Source organism: Anabas testudineus, chromosome 3, assembly GCF_900324465.2.
Source record: "Anabas testudineus chromosome 3, fAnaTes1.2, whole genome shotgun sequence".
NCBI classification, from domain to species: domain Eukaryota; kingdom Metazoa; phylum Chordata; class Actinopteri; order Anabantiformes; family Anabantidae; genus Anabas; species Anabas testudineus.
In genome coordinates this window covers 16,094,278-16,120,259 of record NC_046612.1, presented here as the reverse complement: position 1 = coordinate 16,120,259, position 25,982 = coordinate 16,094,278, and the positions used below count along the sequence as shown (strand labels likewise).

General features: G+C 38.8%; 1 protein-coding gene across 1 annotated transcript in view; it reads left to right on the top strand.

Moving 5' to 3' along the window:
* Nucleotides 1-22,609, top strand: part of LOC113174646 (leucine-rich repeat-containing protein 4C-like) — a 30,390-nt gene extending 7,781 nt beyond the window's left edge. Inside the window, exon 2 of the mRNA XM_026378725.1 lies at nt 20,319-22,609. Within this exon, the coding sequence (XP_026234510.1) occupies nt 20,346-22,241 (1,896 nt within the window). The 5' untranslated portion in view covers nt 20,319-20,345 and the 3' untranslated portion in view covers nt 22,242-22,609. The remainder of the gene's footprint in view (nt 1-20,318) is intronic.
* The last annotated feature ends 3,373 nt before the right edge of the window (nt 22,610-25,982 follow it).

The following is a 25,982-nucleotide window of genomic DNA, read 5'->3' as shown; positions in this document are numbered from 1 at the left end:
AGAAAAGTTATGAATGTGCAATGTACTGTAGAATGCAATACAAATAATCATTAGCGGCAGGTCTAGTGGTTTCTAACATAATTATTTGTTACACTTGAAGATCATTAACAGTTTATATGTATATGTCTCAGAGAATACACTGCTGATAAGATTTGCAGGCTCATCTAACCAGCACCTGTTGCCTGGACTTTAATTATCCTGGCAGGGAATACAGGCACAAACGGAGGGGAAGCCACATGTCTTTGTCTCATTCACACCTTGGTAATGAAGATGACTAACAATACGGGTCAGTTAATGAGGTTAGAAACTGTGGCACGGCTCGACTAACCTGCCTATCAATTGTGCTGCAGTTAGCAGGTCCTGCCATCTCAACGAATGAGAAAGCACATCTGTCCTGGATATAGATAGTAACACAGGTAGTTTGTGTGTCCTGTTAGGAAACAGAATCATTTTATCCGCTGTTCTTTCCTCACGGTTACTGTATGAGTCTCATTATACCTGATAATAAGAATAAAATCGGACTGTGCTTTTTGTCACGACGACGTGTTTTTAGCTTCACCAAAATGTAATGTTGAGTTAAGCTGATGGTTTAAAAATCATGGGAGAAAGAAAAGGATTCATCTCAACCCATTATCAAAAGCAGTGATACATTTTTCTCAAAAGATTTATGTTTTCTAAAGCCCAAAGTGACATGTTGAAATAGTTTGTTTTATCCAACTAACTGTTTAAGTTGCTGAAACTATCAATGTGTCCAATTTCTGCTTGAAAAGTGATTTGAAATAACCAACTCTTTCACTGTAAAACAAATTACCAGGGCTAAAATTATTATGGCTTTTTTAAAATGTTGGTTGGAACAAAAATGAACAATTTTGAGTCTGCTTGGGTGCAAAAACTGTCACTGGCATTTCTAAACAAACTTATTTTGTTTAGAAAATGGTGATCTCTCACAAAACAGTGGATCAAATGATAATAAAAGTAAAGCAGCCCTGAAAATTACCACTGTGAAAGATTTCAAAAAATTAAAACCACGAGTCGTGGCAGACAAACATCAATATTTCTATGCACTAAATTGTCTATTAGCATCATCCAGTCATGTTTCTTTGATAATATCTAATGATATGCAGACTATGTATCATGAGTCATTTAAATAGCGTAGAGCAGCTAGGCTAAGGGGCATATGGCCATCTTGGAGCAGAGCCATGTGGCTTAAGGCGGCGTAAAAAAAAAAAGGATGGACAGAGATTGTTGGTGCATTAGCTGTTGGGCTCCGCATCATGTTTCATTGTTTCTACAGCGAGCACACAGTTTATCCAACAAGCAGTAAATAAAACAATCACATTTTTTAGCTCCATGCTAGAGAAAGTTGGTGTCTCAGGACTGTCACACTGTAAATACGCTTTGTCTGTCTCTATGAGAGAAACGAAGTGAAAAAGAGGAGGAGAGACAGGAGACTTGTGATCCACTAAAATATCCCTGGCGATAAAAAGGCGCGTTCACGGGACAGTTTGTACCAACACTGACATTCTGCCATGGCTATGATCGGCTGTGATTGGCTAAAATGCACCAGAGAAAATGCTGCCGCAGAGCTAGGGAGCTCACGATGGACTGTGTGTGTCGACTGTTGATTATGGGGAGAGCCTGTGGTTCCATCTATTTCATATTCATGAGCCAAATGTTGCATGTTGTAATATTCATGAACAAATTAGACGTTGAAAACACCAGTGTGAGTGAGGCCGTATGCAGAATACACTGGGACTCCAAACTGAACTTTTACTCGAAACTCTCAGTGTAGAATTTGAATGTTGTTTTTCCTCCATCACTGATCCTGATGCTGCGCTCCCTGTTGAATTGAACTGCTGATGCTGAATACATCCCTGTGTTTCTGTCTTTACAGCAGTTTCCAGTTTTCACCATCTACAAGCAGCAAAGTCTGAAGTCCTTTTTCTTTTCTTTAATATATCCTCTTTATTGTACAAGAGGTTGAGAGCCGACTAGCTTGTAAGAGACCGGCTTTGTTCTGCCTCTCTGATCAGCTGGCTTGCTAGCAGTCAGGACAGAGTAACAGAAGTATGTCCAATCAAGCTGAGTCCTGTTTTAAAGGCCCTGCAGTCCTTGGGCAGAGGCCGCGTTTATGACCCAAAATTGAGGAGACAAGCCTGGCCCTCGTCCAAGTCCTCGAGCTCGTATTTTCTGTTTAAGGAATATCCAGAGGAAAGTGCAGCACTGCAAGGAGGCCCCATGAGACACCTGTACATGTGTAACTGATTGAACGTGTGTGAGAGACAGAGGAGAGGTAGTGCGTGTGTGTGTGTGTGTGTGTGTGTGTGTGTGTCTGTGTAAACAGTGTGTAGGATGAAAGAAAACCGTGTTAACCTTCAAACCGTTTCTTAGGTGTAGACATGGGTGGAGACACAGCAACAACTGTGATCTCATATCAGATGTACTAAGAGAAGGTGCACAGTGTAAAAAGAACAAGAGATGAGGTCAAGAAAGAAAAACATGCGCATTCATGTAACACCCCCACCCCCCCACCCCCCAACAAAAAAACAAAACAACACAACCAACAGAAAGCTGCCACTCAGCCATAATAACTGTTCTCAGCGTTACTAGAAATGTTTCTTTGACTTCAGTTAACATCAAATTAGAAAGCACCTCATTTACATTGGTCACACAGGAATCTACAGTAGTTTGTCATCTCTGTGCAGTTGGTCAATTACTGTTACATTGTTGATTTATGGCACATTTTTCCTATTAGGTGATCAGACCATTTTTCATCACAGTCCCTAGACTTACAGTTGATCCCTAGACTGAAGGCCACGGCAATAATTAAATAACTTTCTTTGCCTAAATCTGTCTGAACAGACTCTTTGTCTAAAATTTAACTTAATCATGTGTTGCTGTTTTTAATCAAAATATAGAATCCATAATGAGCATGATAACTTAATGTGATGGTAATAAGCTGCAGAAATGACACTGTCAAGGTGGTAAAAATGAGACCTACTCTGACGTGTAGCTCTTAAAAGGCGTCATTATCTTTTCAGTCATCTCAGACAAAATTGCCAGAATGACAGACTTTTAGCTGGAAGCAGACTTTGAGTAAGCCACCTTAATTGTTTATGTGTGGTACAGTAATGGTTTGTTTTTCCCAGAATGGATCCGTGCCAGCATGGCCCGCAATTTAGTGCGGCTTGTGATGATCAATGGACATCAACTTTTTTTGTCAAGTAGGTTGTTCAGCGGATGACTGGCAGCTCCCTGCTGCACTCGAACATCAGCACGAGCCCTTCCCACACCTTACCAAGAGCACACGCTTCTCAACCTGAATAAATGAACATGCCACTCACGGAGCTGTTATTGTCCCGAGTTTCAAGTACAAAAAAGACAGAAAAGAGAAAACAATAAATCATTGCAGCTGTTCTGGACTTGGCCATTAATCAACAAAATCAGTCTGAGGTGGTAAAACAAGGTCCCACCGTCACCTCAGAGAAACAGGGTTCTGCAATAGGGAGTTGGTGCTGGTCCTGACACGTTGTCACTGTGTTTCCTGAGGATTTCTTCCAAACATTTTAGAAATACTCTTGGCCGGATGCTTAACCAAGGTACTAAACTCCAAACTGTAGGTTCACCCATGACATTGTTCTTGACTGGCCTCTGCTCTCAGGAGGAATTTCCTGACTAAGATTTATACAGTTTAACTTTAATCTAAATCCATCAGCCCTACAGAAGCACAGTGGTTCAGAAAGTATCCGACAGCTACAAGAGAAGGGTCACAGTTTGACCTGCTGTATTGAAAGCTGATAATATTATAATGATTCATTCATAAGGGCCTAAATGTGAGATTCTCCAGAAACTGACACGAAATGTGCAACTGCAGAATTTGTCTAGACTCCTTGGAGTCACCGATCTGTTGTAGTAGTTGAACAAACTAAAACACAAAGCCCACTTGTGGCAAAGCTATGGTGTCCAAGAGTGATTTCTCGCCTTCACAAACAATCTTTGGCTGGATACTGACAATGTCTCGCTGTCAACACACCATCCAAACTGACTGACAACTGAATAAATGTTGTGTATGTTGCAAGGAAAGACTTATTTATAATGTGAGATTAATAGTACAAGTATAGTTTACAGTATAGTATAAGTCCAAAGTCCAGACATTGAAATCGCTGACTGGTCTGACGCATATCCTGTTCAACTTGACAATTATGCACTTAATCTAGGTAAATTACATATTCATTTGCTCGTTGCCTTTGTCTATTTTGACAGATTTGATACGAAAACAGTAGTCTGTTTGCACCATTAAAGCTTGCAAGTCATTCAGTGTGCTCCAGTTGTTTCTCTCGTGTGATGACCTCAGCAAAATGCCGACTTTTTAAATTACAATTCATACTCCTACGTTGCAGCTGCAGCTGAATGGATTTTTTCACACCTCTATCACAGTTACAGTGGCTCTTTGCAGCCACACCTAATCAGTCTCAAACCAATTTGCACATGCATTTTAGATATTAGTCAGGCTACTCCAATACATACATACATGAATCGTAGAAACATATGCATTGCTTGATCAGTTGGGTTTGCTGGATGACAAGGTAGAACAATGGTAACACCTCACTTGTTAAATTATAAAGTAGCTATCTGTACAGTAACAGAGCTTGAATGGTAAGGTAGGATACAGTGAATAGGAATTTGCACAACAAAGACCTGATCTATCAGTAAGTGGGGAGGCACAGAATGTGGCAGTGAACTCTGAGATGTGCAGCAGCAGGGATAATTAAATTATTGAAAATCTTGTGGGCTTCTGCTTTTCCCACAGTGTTCAAGGTTAATCGTCCTAAGTTCAGGGCAATCTACCACCAAGGAACGAGGGAGGCAACCAGAGGAGGGATGCCACATCAAAGTCCTATTTTATTAAGATAATTGTGCATTCAAGCAATCATTTCCATTAGGCATTGATTCGTCAGTGCAGACTATCTGCAAGCAGCTCCAAAGTGGCACTTCTATTTTCTTCTCCTGTACCCTCCTCTTACCAACATCCCACTATATGTAAAATCCAATTCAATCCATTTACTGTAGAACTCAAGTTAAAGGTAATACTTCTGAACCATATGCCAAAACTAAGGCTCTCGGCCGGGAGATTAAAAAAAAAAGGTGTTTGACATTGCAAAGGCGCTGGAGATAGACGCAGGCCATTCCAGACACCAGCATGTTAGCGCGTTTTAGCCGTTTAGAGGATTGCTTGTGTAATGCCATCTGTATGCAAGGGATCAACAACCACTTTTACACCAGGGCAGAGAGAGAGAGAGAGAGAGGAGCAACAGTGACTTCAGCCAACATCTGTCGATTTCCCTCCATCTTCCACTCACTCGTGTGCTAGTCACTTACATCCACTTAAAATCATGACACGGGACCAGATATGCTAACTGAAGACACAGTTCCCTCTCCAGCATCGCTGTGAAGGTGAGAGGCACCTGTGAGCAGGAAATATGAACTTCTACAAATGAACAATAATTAGCTGTTGATATGAAACAGTCAGTAAATACACTCACTGGCCTCTTCATTAGGGACACCTGCACAATCCAGTGCAGCAGCTCTGTAATGAATTCTTCTTTGACATGTTACAATTTCTCAGTTTTTGTTCCTGCTGTCAGAAAGGTGATAATAGTGCTACACATTTCTCATTGAGGTCACAGTGGGTTGTGGACTGCATTATATTAAGAGGTGTTTCTTAGGTTTTGGACACTCTATTTACACAGAAGCGGGCCTGAATCATCAGTGTATGTTTCGGGAAAGCAAGCGTGCACACACCCTGACCAACGATAAGTATCACTGACTCAAATCCTGACTGATAGTCTGATGCTGTTTCTATACTAATGAATTGTTTGGACAGTACGCCCTGTCCTCAGATACTAAACAGGCAAAAGAAGCAGAAGATGTAACGCTATAAATTACAGCTTTTGTTGACAAAGCAGCCTCTCACACTTAGAATTTCTACATGTGATGGGATTTTTCCCATTTTGGCAGCAGCTTTGGTGAGAAGTGCTCATTGCTTTGTCCAAAAAAGTGACTAGTCTATTTTGTTCCTCATTGTCTCTGTTCATCTTTTAGTGCTTTCCATCGTTGGAAGGTAATACCATGTAATTTCTATGTTAAGCAGTATATGTGTGAAACAGGAGCTTTTGTTTCTACGAGAACCACAACACATTGAGTGCTTAGAGGAACACATGTAAACGTCTTTATGACAAGGATATGCTGTATGTAGCTTCACTATTGTGTGGTATGCATTTTCAATAGAGAAAAACATGCATTGCTTTGGGTTTCAGTGTTTTGTAATTGGTGTCTATAAGCTGGTGATTTTGTAGACTTGTTTTCTGTTAAAGGTTTATTAAGTTACACATTAGCATGCGAATGTGCACAATTCGAATGATTAAATCATCATTATTGGGATTGTTGCACATCTGTATTGTGGTGGAATTGTGGATTTATTTTCATACATGATCATTCTCCTTTTATAAACGAGGAGTCTACATAATATCTGCTATCCACACACACACATACACACACGCAACCCAAGGAGGATTTTCAACTGTAGTCAACAGATAATAAAAAAGAAGCTCGAGGTTATAGCCATTGATCTGAACAACCTGCCACAGAGACAATTAGTCTACTGGTTAGAATAAACAGGCACATCACAGACACACACAACGTGTAGGCTTATTTTGACTCCAACCTTTACCTCTGCTGTCAGAACAAGGCCAAAACAAGCAACTTTGTTGTTCAAATATAGCTCAAACAAGCACCTCTCTTTTTCCCCGCAGACTGAACAGGGGGATGATCAACACGCCCTATTTTAGTTTGCTATTAATTGACACAACATTATTGGTCTCGTAGCATTTTTTGGGCTCCAATAAACACGCCTGTTTTTGGGGCATGACATATATTCATGCATTACAAAGTTTTTTTATAAACGTACTGTGCACAAAAATCCAACGCAATTTGAGTTGTGAAGTATCTTTCTCAAAATAATCTGAGGTTACCTGAGGTAAATGTGCTGTGATTATTAAATTTAAACTTTCACAATGAGGATTTCTATTTTTAATTTGCAATCTCCCCACAGATACTGTGTAACAAATATGCGCTGGTTTATTATTTATAGGTCATGTTGCACATATGCATATTTCTATTTTGGATTTGTTTTCATGTCAGAAACACGTCACACTATGTACTTCCTGCTCTAGAAGAGTTATGACAGCATGTTGGATCCTTTAAACACATAAACATGATTTATAAAACCCTGAAGCACGAGTACTGAAAACAGCCCTCTTAAATATTGTACATAGAAAACCAGTCTATCATAGCTCTTTCCAGTTTGGAGCAGGCCCTGATTTTAATTACTATACATGGTGAATTAGCTAATGAATAATGAATGGATTCCTCACACTAAGTGCTCTGACTGCTAATGCACTTGCAATTCTCGCTCTACAACCCCCTCACACACTGCCAATGTTGCTTTCTGATTCTGTCTTTTTTTCTTCTTTTTTTTTTACCCCCCTCTCCAAGTTGGATTCACACACACAATTTCTTCCCATCTCTGCTTTTCTCACTCTCACTCAGACTTGATTAGATTTCCTTCTGTACAGAATTATTTAGTGATGAGAGTAGAGAATGAGACGGAGACAGAGAAAGGCTCCAGGATAGAGGGAGACAGATAGTGGTTCTCAGGGGAGAGAGGGGAAGGAGATAGGTGCTTCGAGGAAAGAGAGTGAAAAAAGCTGCAGGATTAAGGTGCAGTGGAGCTGCAGACATGCAGAAAGAGGCAGAGAAAGACAATGTGCTCTGTGTGCATAACTTCAAATTCCACTGAGCTGAGATAAAAAAGAAAAGAAATCTACAGAAACACATCTACAACTATAGGAAAAAAGATGCAGATCGGTGTGTGTTTTATCCTGATAGCCAGCCGGGGGAGAACATGTAAACTCTGCACACAAAGGTTCTGTGTGGGTGTTTTATTATTTGTATTTTTTACATATCATCTCTGTCTGTCTCAGTTTCTTTCCATGTTCTCCACTTTTCTCCCAGTCCGAAAACATACAGGTTATAAAACCTCAAAAGCGCCTGTCTATTTTGTTTATTTAAAACTGCTATATCGTTTTTCTTATTGACTGCTGATTGGACTTAAATCACTGCTTGTAATGTTAAAGGTGAGAATTACCCACTAAAGAGGTACAATGGCAGCAACATATTTTATGACCATATCTAAGTCACTCAGGTCATAATTGAATTGACAAACATTTATCTAGTTTTAAAAGAAGATGGACACATTTTACATGGAGAAATGTATGATATTGCTTTTCATATTTTATTTTTACCTCTATAAATGTGTTTATATAGATCCAGTTGGGCCAATCTTATTCAACAGAGCGCGAAAAGCACATGAAAATTTTTGTTAATCATTTAAAAATCTATATTTAAAATATACGAACAATTGCATTCATGTTCAATATTTTTCTCAAATATTTATTTTCACAAACATGTTCTTTTCAGCAAGTATCAATTTAAATATCCATAATATGATGAAATCCACAAGAAATAACATGATTACCATGTATTAACTACAAAGTTTACACAAGATAATGAATAAATAATAGTACAAAGCTGACTTTTGTGAATGAAAATATCGCTAGGTGCCAAGCAACTTATATCATATGTGAAAAGGAGAAAAACAAGAGACCTTAGATCAAAAGTAATCAGCACAAGGGTGTCTGAATAGTTCTGCCTCAAGCAAATAACAATATGAAATGTGTAAAGATAACCCACAGTAGTGTTACATTAACCCTGAATTAAAGACCAAAGTTAACACAGTCTGTAACACGGTGTTTGCTTGTAGAGCATCGAGTAAATCAGGTGTCAGAGATCGAAATGTTAGTTTTACTTTCATACACAGAGGAATTCACACTTAACCACAGTAGTCAGAGATAACATTTGCATCCCTGTTGAATAATTTCATATGCCCATGTAGTTTGTGATTTATAATATTCTATAAATACAGGACTTTAATGTCCACGTGATAATTTGCCTGAGAATTCTCAAAAAAAACAAAAACAAAAGCAACAACAACAAAAAAAAAAAAATGAACACAACAAACAGCAAGGACAAACAAGGACAAACCAACTGGGAAACACATTTTGGCACAACACCAATCCTTAACAGCTTATTAGCATGCCAGCTGAGACTTCTCACCATGAGCAAATAATGAAAGAAAACAAGATGGACTACCTACTGTACGCTGTCAACATTGGCTACACACAATCAATCAGGCATCAGCAGTGAGAAAACTAACACAATCCCTTACCTAGCACAACCACATCTAGTCTGTTCAGCAGCTGGCCTGGTAAATAATGAAACACTAATAACACTTCCTCCACCACCATAAAAATCCACAGTTGAACGTGCCAAAGGCTGAGCGAGCATTGGAGTATTTGTGTTGAATTATATTTTGATCTATCACGGACTGGGTATTAGGCCATGCTGTGACACATCTGCTAGACCCCATGACAGGGAATGTCATTCTCTAACCCTAACCTATACCACCTGAGAGGCAGGCCCACACGAGTCCAACCACCATAACTGTACAATTCCACTAATCCGACCAATTATAGCCGCCAGCAGCCCTTCTGCATGTAAGTGAATTATGGCTCTTGACGTGTAAAGTAATATGGTGTCAAAATGAATATGAGTGTGAGAGTGCATGCAGGTTTCCAGGTGGGCACCCACTCAATTTTTTTTTTTTTTCTTGCGTTCATCCCATGACACAGAGTCATCAGTAGCATTTTCCAGTATTCCAGAGCCACTTCTTTTTCAAACGGCCCCCAAACACACACACACACAGCACAAACTTGTATAACAGGTCACATTCACTTCAAAATCAGCAAACCATCAACAACCAGCTAAATCCACGTCAAGCAGCACATTGTGTTGCTCCCACCAGCAGCATGCTGCTCATTCCACCGAGCAAGATCCCAGTCGTCACCTTCAGAGAACTCATTTTTGCAAGTAACAAAGCATCCACTCCTATTTACCCAATTAGCCTGCTAAGCTAATTGGCATGCTTCTAAGATCTAATTAGGTAGATAATAAAATGTAATAACACCATCAAAAACAAGAGGTACAGATCATCATCATTAGTGTACAACACAAAGTTAAAAAGGTGCGTGTTGTAACATAGCAACAAATACAAAGCCTTCAATATGATGTTGCACAATAATATTGCTCACAGTGATGTTTCGTGATCCTCTGAATCTTCATGAGAGACTTTAGCACAGTGCACCATCTATCTTTCACAATATAGTTGACTGCCACTTGAACATTTGCATTTCCTCTGCCTACATCTCCAACTGACTTTAAAACAGGTTCCCACAAAGCAGATTAACAGAGAGAAAAGAGAAGAGGAGAGAGAAAAGAAATTCACATCCGAATCACACCACTGAGAAAATGTCTGCTCTTCAGCTTCCATTTATTGAGTCCAAATATATTTGCTGGTGGTTATTATTAAACAGACCTTAATCCCCTGCTCACCCTTCATTCTGAGGTAGATAATTATAGTTATCTGGTCGAAGGGAATTTAATTTCCTAGCTGCAAATTGTTGCAGTGGGATGAACTAGTTGCTTTATAGAAAGAATTTATAGTGTCCTACAGTTTTAGTCAGTAGATGACAACATATGGCCAACATGGAACATTGTTCAGGATCCATACTGCAATTTTGAGAAACTAATTACCACTAGTGGCACCAACTACCAACTTGGCACATATCTGGGATGTACTTTAAGAAGAATGGTCGAGAGGTATCCATTGTTCTTTTTGTTCTATGTAGAGGACTAGGTGAATACAGTAGATTGCCTTTGAAGTAGGACAACCTAATGGCACTCTCCTAATATTCACTTCAGATAAAAATCTACCCTCTACTTGTGGAAGCTTTGTGTCTTATGTTGGGAATTTCTTTTGAAGTAGTTCCTCCATTTTTCTATTGTAGCCGCACAGGAAAGGACTGGTGATGCACATGCTGTTCTTGTCCTGCCCTTGAGCAAATCAGTGATTCCCCACTGACTTTGCTGCCTGCTCTAGGGGCACTGTATGTGAAGATGACCCTACTCTCTGACCTCCCTGGAGGAAGCCGAGTGAAAAGAGAGTTTAACTGTGGGGATCAATTAAAGTATCACCCTGTTGTCACCCTGTGTAGGAAAAAGGGTTTAGCTTACGTTTAGACGTTGACTAAAACATGTAGGCATCTACTGTACAAGTGTATAAGCAAGTCTTAAATTCATTTTCTTTTTTAATATTTTTTATGCAAGACATTTATAATATGGCACTGTGTTTTGTCATAGAGACAGATCATAATGGCATGTACATTTTTCTTACTGCATTTTTAATTCTCAGAGCAATACTTAATGATTTCCGTTGATATCTGCATAAAGGTAATTGTGTGAGCAGGCTATTTATAGTCTCACAGGTGCAGACTGTATGTATGCTCTTTATGGAAGCATAAATAGACTGGATGCCGTGTGCTTTTTAGACTATGTAGGCCAATTCATGTGCAAGCCTATGAACCATACAGAAGCTACAGTTTGTTTCCTTACAGCTTTCATCTTGGGTGTTTTTAAGACTCCAAACATGATTATAAGAGCTGGAGCCTGGCCACAGAGTGGATACGCATCTGAACCCAACTAGATGTCTCAGCCTCTGTAATCCATCACTGTTGCATCAGAACAGTAACATCCACTTTTAAAATTTAAAAGAAGAACTGCTCACCATTACATATTAACGCATACAGTCAAAAGTACTGTGTCAGCGAGGGCGAGCCAGGAGAAGCAGCTTGTTTCTGTTTGTTTCTAAGATTTTTACAGTTGTTCTCTCCAAAATAAAACTCGCCAGCATGTTTGCTGCGACATTTGGTCCAATCAAGTTAAATCCAGTCAAGACAACAAACACACCTAAACAAAACCATTGAGACCATGAATTCTAAAATTGGGATTTATAGAAAATTAAACACAATCATCTATGTCTGAAGCCATAACTGTGCTTTTATTAATTATATTTTATTTGATTGACCTTTAGAACTAACATAAAGGCAAACATTTTAACACAACTCAAATGTTTTACTGTTTTACAAATGTTTTAAGAATAATTTCACACATTACACATTATTAACATTTACACAGATCTTCTGAGACTGTTGACACTAATCATACATATCACTGGTTGTCAGCATCGGGATAGGTGATGACGTACTGTATATGGTCCCAGCATTGCACTTTTTGGAAAAGTGTGAATGACTTTTAAAAAACTTAACACAAATACTTACTACAATAAACATAAAGCTGAATCCATAAATTGGATTTTCACCAGTGTGCAAGAAACTTAAACAATAGAACAAGAGAACTACACTACGTATGGTGCCATGTATTGTCAGTATCCTGTCACCCCAATGTAAACACAAAAGCTCCAGAGAGAACTGCCTCCAACTTCTCCTGTTCAGTCAATTTGCAAACTAGAATGGCTGGAATTCATTGGCAAATAGCTGTGACTGAACAGAGGACACTCCAGTGAACTAATCCCTTCGAGCACTCTGCATTTTGCAGCGAGTGGCAACTTGCCAAGACTGGCCATTGAAGCTACATTGCTATTGTGTCATTTTTAATGAAACACTGTTGTCTTTCTTAATACTAACACTAAATGACAGTATTTAAGCCTTTTGGAGGTATTACCATAGAATACCACTACACCAGTGATATTCCAAAGTAATGTAGAAATCTCAATGGCTTTTACAAATTGCAAACGCAAAAAGTTTTTTTTTATCCCTGACAGTGAACATTTGAAATTTACTTCTTATAAAATTAAAACAAAACAATCACAAAGAAAGAAGAAATCATATTTAATATGTTAATGAAACAGAAAAAGCCAAGTTCCAGTGACAAAATATAAAATACAACAAGGGCATAGCTGTAACGTTGAACTTTATTTATTAAATATTTAATCATTGACGTTTTAAACTAAAATGTGTGTCGCAAGTTCATTCAAATATCTTTTGCTGACAGCCTCCTTTTGGTCGGCTGCACGTTTGGTAAGTCCTCTGCTGAAGTGGTGATCAGTGTAACTATTGTAAGAAGGCAGCTTATGCGGCCTGTTCAGCTCATTATTCTGCCACTGCTGCTTGCTGTGTGTGCTCTCCTACCTAAACCCAGGCTGCCACCTGCTTTTGTGAACTGCATGTGGAGGGAATATGTTTCCACGGTTTCTTGAACACTAAAACCCAAATGTTGTGCACTGAGAGTGTTAGTCTATATCTGTTTAACCAATTACCAAGATAGTCCTCACTGGCTGAGTCATGCTAACATACTTCACTGTGCCATGTTTTTCTTTTAGTCCAATCAGCCTTGACTCTGCCACGATGCCCTTCCACCTACAGTTGGCCGATCCTACAAATCTCTCTTTAGGAACGCAGTCATGGGAGCAGATTGGCGAGCTAGACAAGTGACACGAATACTAAAAGCGCCCTCGCATTCAGTCAGTCTGCCACCCAGGGCATCTTGTCTTAATCCCTTTGCAGAGACCAGACAGAGCCTTGGCAGAGTGCATTTGAACTTGGAGGTCCCTGCAGATTATTTAGCCCATGCAATTATCATAATGGAGGCAGCATAAGGTAATACGTGAATAGGAACTGAATTATCACTTGAAAGGTGTCTCTTTACCCTCTTGTCCCTCCTCTGTACTGTGTTAGCACAAGATAGCAACGTTCCTCTACTTACCTAAAATGAAGGCACATGAAATAGCACTAGCATACAGGAACTCTGCATTTGATAACGTGACTCTGTTGAGCAGCATATTACAATAAGAATGCAATTTCCTGATTTCCTGGCACTTGCACTCAGGTCTACTTGGTTGACACTAATTGAACCTACTCAACATAGATTCATTTCCAGCATATAGTAGAGTTTATGTCTCAAAGATGCACACCTGGAATGCTCTAACTATTGCTCTGAAATAGGCTGAAATTAGCTTTGTCATCTCTTCTATTTAAAACATCTATATACAGCTTGATGCTTTCTTCAAGCAGTCTTCATTCAGAGCGTGATCTTTTTAACAGTGCTGTAAAAACGGTGCTCATCCTCTTACTACTCTGCCTTTTCCACTATCCTCCAAAGTTTGAAATATGGGTCATGGCAATTTCAAAGCCATTTGAAAAGAATAGGATTGTCACTATGAATTGCAATCTACAGTCTATCTGCTAAAACAGCTGTTAATAATGTCATATTTTGCATCTGACACAAGATATCGATTGAAAAAATTATGTATTTTGTATTGCTTTCACACTGCAGTAACATGTCACCTGATGGCAAATCAAAATGTGTGTATAGGTTTTGTCTTCACAGTTATCGTCTATCTGTACCTATCTATTGTTATTGCTTTAAATTTAATTCCATTCCACTACTGCCCTATAGAGAGGGCAGAGGTTAATCTCAAAGATCAACTGTACCAACTTATAGCTCATGATAAAAGGCCTTAATTACTATCTGTTCCTTTAACCTGGTTAAAGCAATAATATACCCTGTAACAACTGCAGAAATATATTAACAAGAGTATTTGTCTACAGTGAGCCCGGAGAGACTCCCATCTGTAAGTCTGCACCAGTCAATGTGTAAACACGTCCTGAGCATAGACTTTATTGTCACCCTAAAGCTTACCCACTAATTTTTATATTAACAGAAAATCAAATGAAAAGTGCCGCTCAAAGTGCAGAGATCATCGAGTTGGCCAACTTGGCAGTTCTATAAAACCTTTTAGTTTGTTATACCTCATTGTTAATAACTGTATACTCACTGCATATTTGCTGTTTTGCTGTATTATTGAGTCAGTGTCTCTCCTAGTGGTTGGCTCCTAGTGTTCAATCAATGTTATCAATTAACAGAGCTCTAAAATTGAAGGAATCAGTGGAGATTTTAAGTGAAAGCTTTCCAAAACTCCAATGACGTTGTTGTATTACAGTGTACTAATGTACCAAGTGTCTAAAATGATGCAACTTATCTTGTACTATAAATACAAGATACAATGTATGTTTTAGTCAGCTTTAATAAATCTAAAGTGTCCCTGCAGTCGTGGCATCCTGTTCCCTATAGCTGAGAGAACCTTATCTCTGCATAGGTTGAAGAAAACTCTTCAACGGTGCCCAATTGTATGACCTCGTTTGCACTTTTTCAATGTGCAATTGAATCAGCGACTCTAATAGTCTTTCATCAAGATGTTATGGAATGTGTTACGAATTGTATCTCCTGTGCAATCAGGATGATAGTGCCTTTTCATAATTCTGAGAATGAAATGTTGTGGTTCCACACAGTTGTACTTCAGCGATTTTGCCAGGATGCTTGTGTTGCTTTCATTACCTTGAAAATGAAAAATTGTGGCTGCCGTCAGTTGTGCTGTGATGATCAGATTGAAAGCACAGAAATTATTTAAATTAAATTTCATTCAGAGCTGAAATAATGATTTCTCCATTCCTTTTCGGGCATCACGCAGAACAATTTGCCACACATGGTTTAGCTAAAGAAATAAACAACAATAAAATGCGGTTTGCAGCATTCCTTGTGTTGTTACCTATGTTTAAGTGTATGGTAGCAGCGTTTCATAATTCTTTTCATTAGCTGTACTGCCAAGTACAGCTATTTACAGTTTAAACCAACAAGTGCAAGTGCTTCTTTCATAGCATTATGTCTACATCAACTGGCCAAACTAAATGAAAAAAAAAAATATATATATATATATATATATATATATATAAAAATATGTCAAGCATTAACATATGAATGTTATGATTATAACCACTGTAAACACTGCAAGTTCTCTACTGAGCAACCTGAACTTACTCTAGTTCCAGGCATAGACACAGAATAAAATTCATTGCAGCAAGGAAGCCAGTGACAGTGCTAAAAAATATATATATTTGCTATATAATACCATCCCAAGAGAATGAAAAATGTCCAGAAATTTTTGCATTTCATTTTTGCTGTTCTGAGACTCGTATGGTCAACGAAAGGGCCATCATTTCTGTTCCTGTTAAAAGAATAGAGTTTGGCTGATAAGTCAGCAGCACCCAACAGCCTTTAAGATTTATTTCCCTAACACCAGCACTCAGTGTACTAAAGCCAGAGTGAAGGAAGGGGAATTGGCTTTCAGGTGGAGCAGAACTGAAGAGTGAACCATTCTCACTGTGGATGTCAGAATGAGACAGCAGCCGCTGGCCACTAGTTATCATGGTGCAAGACTTAAAGCCTACTGTCCCATTATACCCCATGAGCATGCACAGACGCCTGTATGGACACAAACTGCAGAAAAGTAACATTTTTCTTTTTTTGTTCTTTTGTTTGTCTATGCAATGTCAGAAAGCAGTGAAAAATATCCTTCATAATTTCCTGATGTGTTGTTGTAGTCAAATCTTTTTTGTCACCATGCTCCAAAAGTCAAAGCTATTTAGCTTACCATCATAATATCTTGAGAAGCTAGAACAAAGTTTTCTCCTTTTTCCAAACTTTGATTCACAAAATAATTAAACATAAATAAAATGAAAAAAGTAAAGATTTATTTCCCATCAAATTATTAGTTTCATCTTTGTTTGTTGTTATTCCAGCTAAGTTTAAACATTTAATATTTTTTGTTGATACACTTGTGAGCTAATTCTACAAAAAGAAGCAGTTTACTAGTAAATAATGCAAATGTATGTCTTCAGGAACAGCTTTGAGCTCAGTGCTACAGGTACATTGTAGAGCAACATACCATGGTCTTTTCCTCATATCTGTTGCCCGACATAAACATTTCATTTTCTGTTTTATGTTGTTTATCATATTTTGAGTATATATGCAAAAATGCAGCAGCAAACAAGATTTGTGTCATAATTTCAAAGACTCACAAAACAAGTGTGTCATCCATCTGTAACGCTTAGGCAAATTGTCTGTACACGGGTTTTGTAAGCCACAGAAACCCTGTGAAGTTACAGCAAAAGAACAAAACCAGGTTAAAACAAGGCATGCAACAAACGTATGCAAATGCAGTGAATCAGTAATGTGATGAATGAATTAGCAAAATGATATTCAGTTCATCAGACAGCCTCGTTGGTGGCTACAGGCTTCTTCTCCATCATGATGTGAGACTTGCCAGATTTCATATCACTCCATATATTACCCACTCTATCAATTTCACACTCACTGCATCAACTGCAAATGTGACTAGTGATTAGCAATTCTCTAATAAATAATGACTCAATTTATTGGCCCTTTATTTAGTTGCATTGTCACCCCCCAAAATATTACAATAAATGATGTTATAAATTTATTTTCTTTTTAATTCCAGTGTTCGAATATTCAATTGAAGTAAAAAATAGCATTTTATGCCATTTGTGCACATTAAGAAGTTTATGTTTTTGTCACTTAGCTACTGTATTGTGCATGAAACAAAACAGTTTTTAAGACTCGAAGGGGGTTAATAAAAGCTAACACTATTGCCAAATAACAGAAAGCAAGTTGTTTATGAAATGCATTCCACAGCAATATTGTAGATTTCATGTGTATGGCAGCTACATTCATAACATATACAATGAAACGAAGAGTCTTTTCTTTGGAGCCAAGGTGTTAATTTCTCGATTGGTAGAGTTAATTATTTATGTCTCCGCATTATAGACAGCCAAGCATTCCTCGCCGGTGTGAAGAAATGTCCAAGCTAACACATTTTGCTAGTCGGAGTAGAACGTCGTTGCTTGCAGTGCACAACACTGACGGACTCTGATCACCGACATTGTAATTTAAGTGCTCTAAAATACTCTGCTGTTATATTACAGAACTGGCTCCTTGATATGCACACCATTATTGAGACATATGTTGTCCTAGCACTTTTCCAACAAACTCATTATAACAAATGAATTTGGCAAATCACGGTAGTGTCAGACATAGTGCCAGTGGCTGCTGGTGCAGAAGCAGAAAAGTAAGGGTGGGTGTGTTTTCATGTTGCTGGCAGGATTTTAGATGTAACCAGCTCCTGCTTTCAGTGGATCTGAATACATGTTGAGTGTGCCTAGATCAAATTAATCCATGCAGTGTTGCACCAACAAAGGAAGTGATTTTTTTTTCTTCTGTATTTCTACATATGCACCATCTTTTTATGTACTAAGGCATTCTGTGCTGATAAAATGTTTTATAAAGAAGGCATGTTGCCTATTATACACTATAAATACTTTATAAGTGGTTGATCAATAAGCTCATTGTTGAATTAGTTATTTTCTTTCATTCAAGTGGAGACTGAGGTGTACTATTGACAGCTGATAATCTCTTTGTCATGTCTGACATTTTCTTCTCTTAGGTGGTTGTTGTAAATCCAGCCAGACAAAATGAGCTCCTGCCAGTGGGAGGCCTCATTCGATCTGATTCCCCGGCAGAGGCTCTCAACAATCTCTCTTCAGCACAACCGGTGTGGCAGCCTGGCTGGTGCAAAAGCATGCCACATGTAGATCTCTCAATCTCATTTCTGCTGATGAAGTTAGCCACTTATCACCAGAGAACATTTCTACATCAGTTAACATTTTTTACAGTTTAGAAAACACCTGTCATAATATATTCTTTTCTTCTTGCTCATGGGTTAACAGAAAGAGATGATTAATAGAACTAGAGTTGGAAAGAGGAGAGGAGAATGCTTAAATCTAAGGACCTAGTCCCAAGGTTAATGTTTTTTGCAATAGGCAAAAGTGCTTTGCTCTTGGCAAAGGCATTAACTGCACTCACGAACGGTGTCTGCATAAGTTAATAGCAGCTCAGCACAGTACTGTCACATTTCATAATAGAACAAAATATGTGACATGTTTGACATGTATGTATTGATTTATGTATGGGTTACCGTCTTTGTGGGCAGAAGATAATAAAGGATAGCAACACATTAACACTGCTGTTTGGAAGTGGGAGGTACAGGCTGTACTCTGTGCATGAATATCTTGGTCTATTTTTATCTCAAGCACACTCAGGCATATTCCTCGATACTTTGGGCTGAATGAACAAATCTAATCTGATTTAATCTAATCTAATGGAGTAACGAGGTTCTTGTTACTTCATTTAAGAGATAAATTCTGCTACTGTCATGCAACAAAAATATCACACCCCACTATAAATTGGATAGTAATGAAAAGTAAATCGCATTGCAATAGTGCTTTGGATAAAAATGTATTAATCTTGAATCAATGAAAAGAATCGAATTATCTGAAGTATTTCAAATTACATTAACAGGCTATAGCAGGTTATAGTAAAGTCAACAGTGAAGCAACATTCCTCTGGTGTTATGCTTTCATTTTAGTGCCTTGTTCTCATTAACATCAACAGACTGCACAGTTACTTTTATGAGTGACATTAAATAATTAGCATTTCGATAACCTGTACTGGGTTTACAGGACATTCACTGGTTAAATCGTCGGATGATACTAAGCTCTCATTTTTCATTTTTTTATTTTCTGTGTAGATGACCTTCTGTGAAGTCTGGAAATCTGGGACAATCCAGAGTCATGGAGCTAACAAAAGCTTGTTATATTCCACAGATGGGAAACATTATCACTTAATAGAAGTTGTTCATTTATCATGCTCTTGTTCACTTGTGATTCTATTACAGCTGTCAGTGATAATGGGTTAACACGTGTGATTACTGAAAATATTTTAACCTGCCACTGCAGCATGGATGGTTACCCGGCTTTCTGTGATAAAGGCAAATCAGTCGTTGGAAGTTTGGTTAAAAGGTTTTGGCTGAAACCATACATACTGCAGTGATAAACTCTCAGCACATTTATGTTTATATGCTAAAATACTAGTGCTGAGACAGGGTCAATCAGCTGTTCTCAAGAAACATTTTGTTTGTTTCACTTGATTAAATTATTTAGTTGTTTGACGTCACAAGATTATATGCACTGTATAAATATGCTATGGCTGCAAGTAATTACTTTTATTATTAATTCCATTAATACTTTTTCTGTACATCAAAAATATGAAAACTGCCCAATAGAAATTCCTCTTTGTTTTATCAGCCCAGCAATATTAATGCCAGAGATATTACTTTACAGAGATACACAGAAAGTGAGAAGTTGAAACAAGCAAATGCTTCTCAGTTATTTTTCTGGTGACTAAGTGATCACTTTAACATTTAAAAAGACCTTATACTGGGTCAATAACAAGTTTAACTGATAACAGAAATAGAAAATACTCCCTTCTGTCTGATTACTAAATATGATTCTTTTTTTATTCTTTTGTTGCAGAGAATACAAACAGCAGATGAACTATGAATGCTGAACACAATGATCTTCTCCCTCCAGCGCCAGACAATGAGAGGTCGTAGGCTGAAGGGGGCGCTGTCCAACCCCCTCTTTGTGCTGCTTTTGGCCCTTCAGATCCTGGTGGTGGCTGGGCTGGTCCGTGCTCAGACCTGCCCTTCAGTCTGCTCATGTAGTAACCAGTTTAGCAAAGTCATCTGCACCCGCCGCAGTCTGCGGGATGTCCCAGATGGCATTTCCACCAACACTCGCTACCTGAACCTCCAGGACAATCTCATCCAGGTTATCAAGGTGGACAGTTTTAAACATCTGCGCCATCTGGAGATCCTGCAGTTGAGCAAGAACCACATACGCAGCATTGAAATTGGCGCCTTTAATGGATTGGCCAGTCTCAACACATTGGAGCTCTTTGATAATCGGCTCACGACAATCCCCAATGGAGCATTTGAGTACTTATCCAAATTAAAGGAATTGTGGCTTCGCAACAACCCCATTGAAAGTATACCATCTTATGCCTTCAACCGGGTTCCCTCGCTTCGGAGGCTGGATCTAGGTGAGCTCAAACGTCTCTCCTACATTTCTGATGGAGCCTTCAAGGACTTAAGCAACCTACGCTACCTGAACTTGGGAATGTGTAACCTCAAGGAGATTCCTAACATCTTACCTTTGGTCAGGCTTGAAGAGCTAGAAATGTCAGGAAACCAACTCACCGTTATCAAGCCCAGCTCATTTACAGGTCTTGTGAACCTACAGAAACTGTGGATGATGCATGCCCAGATCCAAACTATTGAGAGAAATTCCTTTGATGACCTTCAGTCACTCGTAGAGCTCAACCTGGCTCACAACAACCTTACCTTTCTGCCACATGACCTCTTCACACCGCTGCATCGCTTGGAAAGGGTCCACCTTCATCACAATCCTTGGAACTGCAACTGCGATATCTTATGGCTCAGTTGGTGGCTGAAGGAGACAGTACCTGCTAATACCAGCTGCTGTGCCCGCTGCCATACTCCTGCAGTCTTTAAAGGTCGCTACATTGGAGAATTAGACCACAGCTACTTCCAGTGTGATGTTCCTGTCATTGTGGAGCCACCCAGTGACTTGAACGTGACTGAAGGCATGGGTGCAGAGCTTAAATGTCGTACAAGCTCACTGACATCCATCAGCTGGCTAACACCAAATGGCTCATTGGTGACACACGGGGCTTATAAGGTGCGTTTGTCTGTACTCAATGATGGGACTCTGAACTTCACTAGTGTCACAATGCAGGACACTGGGACCTATACCTGTATGGTTAGCAACACAGCAGGCAACATTTCTGCCTCTGCTGTGCTTAATGTTACTTCTGTGGAAAACAGTGGGGTGACCTATTTTACCACTGTCACTGTGGAGACCATTGAGACCACGGGGGATGATAGCCAAACGCCACTTCCTCCATTTGGCTGGGTGTCATCCTCAACAACAAAAGATACTCCTGTTTCCACTAGGACCACAGAGCGGACTTACACCATTCCAGTTCTTGATGTGGATGGAGAGGGGGCATTCAATGGCCTGGATGAGGTGATGAAAACAACGAAGATTATCATTGGCTGCTTTGTGGCCATCACACTTATGGCTGCTGTTCTGTTGGTTATCTTCTACAAGATGAGGAAGCAGCATAACCAGCAGGATCCCGATGGTCCTGCCTCATCTATGGAGGTTATTACTGTTGAAGAAGAGCTTGCAGGTGTTGCTGCCATGAAGAGACACCTATCTCTGCCCCCTCTTGAGCACTACAACCACTACAACACCTACAAGAGCACTTACCACCACCCTCCTATGCTCAGTACCATACACAGCTCAGCCACACAGGAACCTTTATTGATTCAAGCCTGCTCAAAAGACAATGTACAAGAGACTCAAATCTAATCTTGAATTTGACTAAATATCCAGTATCAGCAATTTCATACATGGAGTACAATGGACCAAAACATGAAGATAAAAGAAACAACATGATATTGACTTGACGGAGTTGATGTCAGTAATGGTGATAAATCAGCATTTGGCAAAGGGACAACATATGATACTTTAACAAGTGTCTTTACAAAAACAAAGATTATTTATTAAAAGTATGTCTAGTGGCTACATGAAGAAAAACAATTTGTGATAGCTTTTTAGCTCATTTTATTTCTCTATCTCTGTGTAGTACTGCACAAGGGAAAGAATAGTTTACTAAAGGTGAATATGTGAATGTGAATATGAGTGTCTCAAATGCAGCTCATGTGAAACAACTCTAGAAATTGGTCTGCTAAAACGAATATGTCATTAGTGTAAAATTTTGATTTTACCTTATAATAATATACTTTGTAGAAGGACCGTTTTTATGAGCATTTATTTGCTTGTTGTTCACAGTTTGCTTGTTCATATCTTACCCAATTTGGCTGAAGTTTATGAGAGACAAAATTGGGTTATTTTCATTACCATCATATTCAAGCTGTCACTCAACACAAAATGAGATCTTTTAATGACCCAGCTCTGGATGATATCACAGTGAAGCCAGCATGCCTGAGGAGTAAAGCAGTCAAATGAATAAATGTGCATTTCCCCTGTGGCTCCTTAACAACAACCATACATCCTGCACTTTAATTAAGATTAAGTTCTTGCTCCTGCTCTTCTTCCTACATATTCTTTACACTTCTCTACCTACTTCTTGCTCCTCTCTTTGAATTCTCCTTCTTCCCTTTGTCTCTCTGCTTTCTCCCTTTTATGTTTTCCTCCTTGTACTCTTTTTTTCTTTGATTGTCTCTTAGTCACTTAGCTCGGGCACGTTCCTCACCCCTCGCCATGTGTCATTTGTCTTGGTTTATCCGCCGGTATGCGTCTCATGATGGCAGAATATTGGTTGGGAATATGAAGGGAAGCATAAGGCTGTGGTCTGTAGCCTCTATGTTAACCCAGTAATGATCTACGTCCACTCAGTGTGGTGTTACCTTGCCATCATGCCAGGGTCACAGGAGCTCAGGCGCTGATAGTCCATCTGTTAGTACAGATAAAGAGGCAAATGAGGCTGCTTTGTAATGTAGTGTGGCCCTGTCAGACTAACACAGATGGGGCTAACATAGCCAGTGAAGCAGCTAGGAACCTGCAACAAAATAAGACGAGATGAGTTATAGCTCATTAATCTGTATCAGCAGTTCATTTGCAGACTAACAGAGGAAAACTGATAACAAAACAGCATGAGGCTTTTCCACTCTCACTGTGCCCAACATCTAACAGGAAGTAGAGGCCTTTGATATTAAAGGCGACCCTTGCTCAGTCTCATTTTCGTCAGGGAAACACACACACACACACGCGCACACACACACAAACACACACTTTGATGTTGCATCATTTATAGCTCATCAAAACATTGTCTCTCCTGTAGTCTGTTTATACTTTGATTTTTCATTTAGTCTTTCAATGAGAAAGGCTTAAGGATAGGGGAGGAAGGGATAAAAATTGAAGAACAGTGGGTGGGGAGTCAGGGAGCCAGCCCCACAATGGTCGTGAGCGGTCTTCAAACAGAGATATTGCAGATATGAAGGGAGAGGAGTGAAAAAGTAGATAAGAAATAAGGAGGCAAAACTAGCCATCAGACTGTCGCCATGGAAACAGTGACCTTGTGCAGAAAGTAAGAAGAGGTAGATATGCCTTTTGCTTTGGTCTCTGTGCAACAAGCATATTTTAATTTCCCACTGGCAATTTCACAAATGTGACTGATTATCAATAAAATTGACATAATAGAATGGATATTTACAGATGGGTTAGGTGGGATTTGACCTGCACATGATGTCACCTCTGCAGAAAAACACACCTTATGAGCTATTTGAAGGAAAGAAATGATGGGAAAAAAAGAATTTAACTGTCCAACTCACCTTATTGATTTACATCTCTGTGAAAGCCGCTACCATAGCGAATATTAAAAGCTAATAAAGCAGTGTGACTCACAAAATCATGCACGTCTGATCAGTCAGATACTTGCATTTATTCTTTCATTTTCTACAATAATGGTGGCCTAGTGACCAAAAGTGATAGATACAAAACATACATTTAAAGGCTGGTCATGTCTGGTGAGGTAGAGACAGATGAAACTTTAAGTGGAGCAGAAACATTTGAAACGGAAACCCATTCATCATCAACCTGTCACTGAGGATTATAAATGACTATGAATGAGAATAGTAACGTCAACGGTAAAGTCAGTGAGTGAACTATTCTTTCCCTTTCTACTGTTTTCTTTTTCAATGCTCAATTCCTTTTCAATGCTTTTGGTGGCTTAATGATTCAATGTTGATGCTGGCTACAGTGAAAAAACGGTTGAGATTTTTTATATATATATACATATTAGGGATGAGGGTTGTAAGTAACTCGGAATGAATGGAATATCTCTGTATTGGTATTTACTTGGGCAGAATGGCTTTGTGAGGAGAGACTTTTATGCCAGGATGAAATTAAGAGTGACATGCAGAATGTTGGACTTGAAATACCAGCAGAGTGAGCTTGATTTTTGTGCAAAACCCTAAGCCAAGGTGATCAAATTCTTGTGTGTTATTCTGCCAACTGTCTATGTAAGGGGAGGGTTACTCTACATGGGAATATTCTCTCTCATTTTTGGAGAGAATAATCATCAAATGGTTAAATTTCTACAAAAAATATTTTCAAAAACATGATGCAAAAAAATCTTCAGATCATAATTTTACATGTGCTTCAATTGTTAAAAAAAGATAAAAAAGCAAAACAAAAACAAGAAAAAAAAACAAAAAAACAAGAGACTGTGCTTGTAAGGAGTCCAACTAATTTCTCTGAGGATGATGTTCAATTATTGATACCTGAGATTGTAGTTCATACTGTACATGAATACAAATAAAAATTGCAATTCTTTTTTTTTTCAATAGTATAGTAATTTCATGGAATCTATTCACAGAAATGTGGTGACCATTTCTTCATCTTCATCCTATTTACACATGAACACAAGCATAGAAATAACTATAAAGGACTACTAAGCAGTTCCCAGAATGCTGAGCCAAGAAGAAAATGCTATGAAGAAATGCACTTTAGTTTATTCTATTTCAGGTCAGAGGAGGAAAGTAGATCTCTTTGAGAGGAAAAGGAAGTGATCTTTCGGCATTATAAATGTGAAGTTGGATTCTTTTATCTAATTTGAATCGCTGCATCTGTCTGACAGAATCATTCAATTCATACAGGCAAATCTGAGAATTTCATAACCAATTGCACAATAGGCTATTCCAGCTCCCTCCGCTGACTCAACACATTGAACAAAGGACCTCACAGAAACGTGGAGAACATTGTCACGGCAAGAAAAAAATAAGTTCATTACCCTACACTGGGTTTGCTGGCATTTTAAAACTTAATATTGAATCAATTAAATTGAATCTCCAAGGGAAACAACTCTGACTTGCGTAAAATAATAAAAAGAAAAAACAAAGAGAGAAAATAAAAGGCAGCAATTTAGTAAAGAGACTTTTAACTATATGACATCCCCACGATCCAAATAGTACAAAATGGCTCACAATCATTCACACTGTATTTGGTGGCTGCCTGGCAAAAATGTTGTGAGGCTATTAGTGCAGGCTTGGTTCAGACATGTTTCTGTATATAAGGTCAGTCTCAATC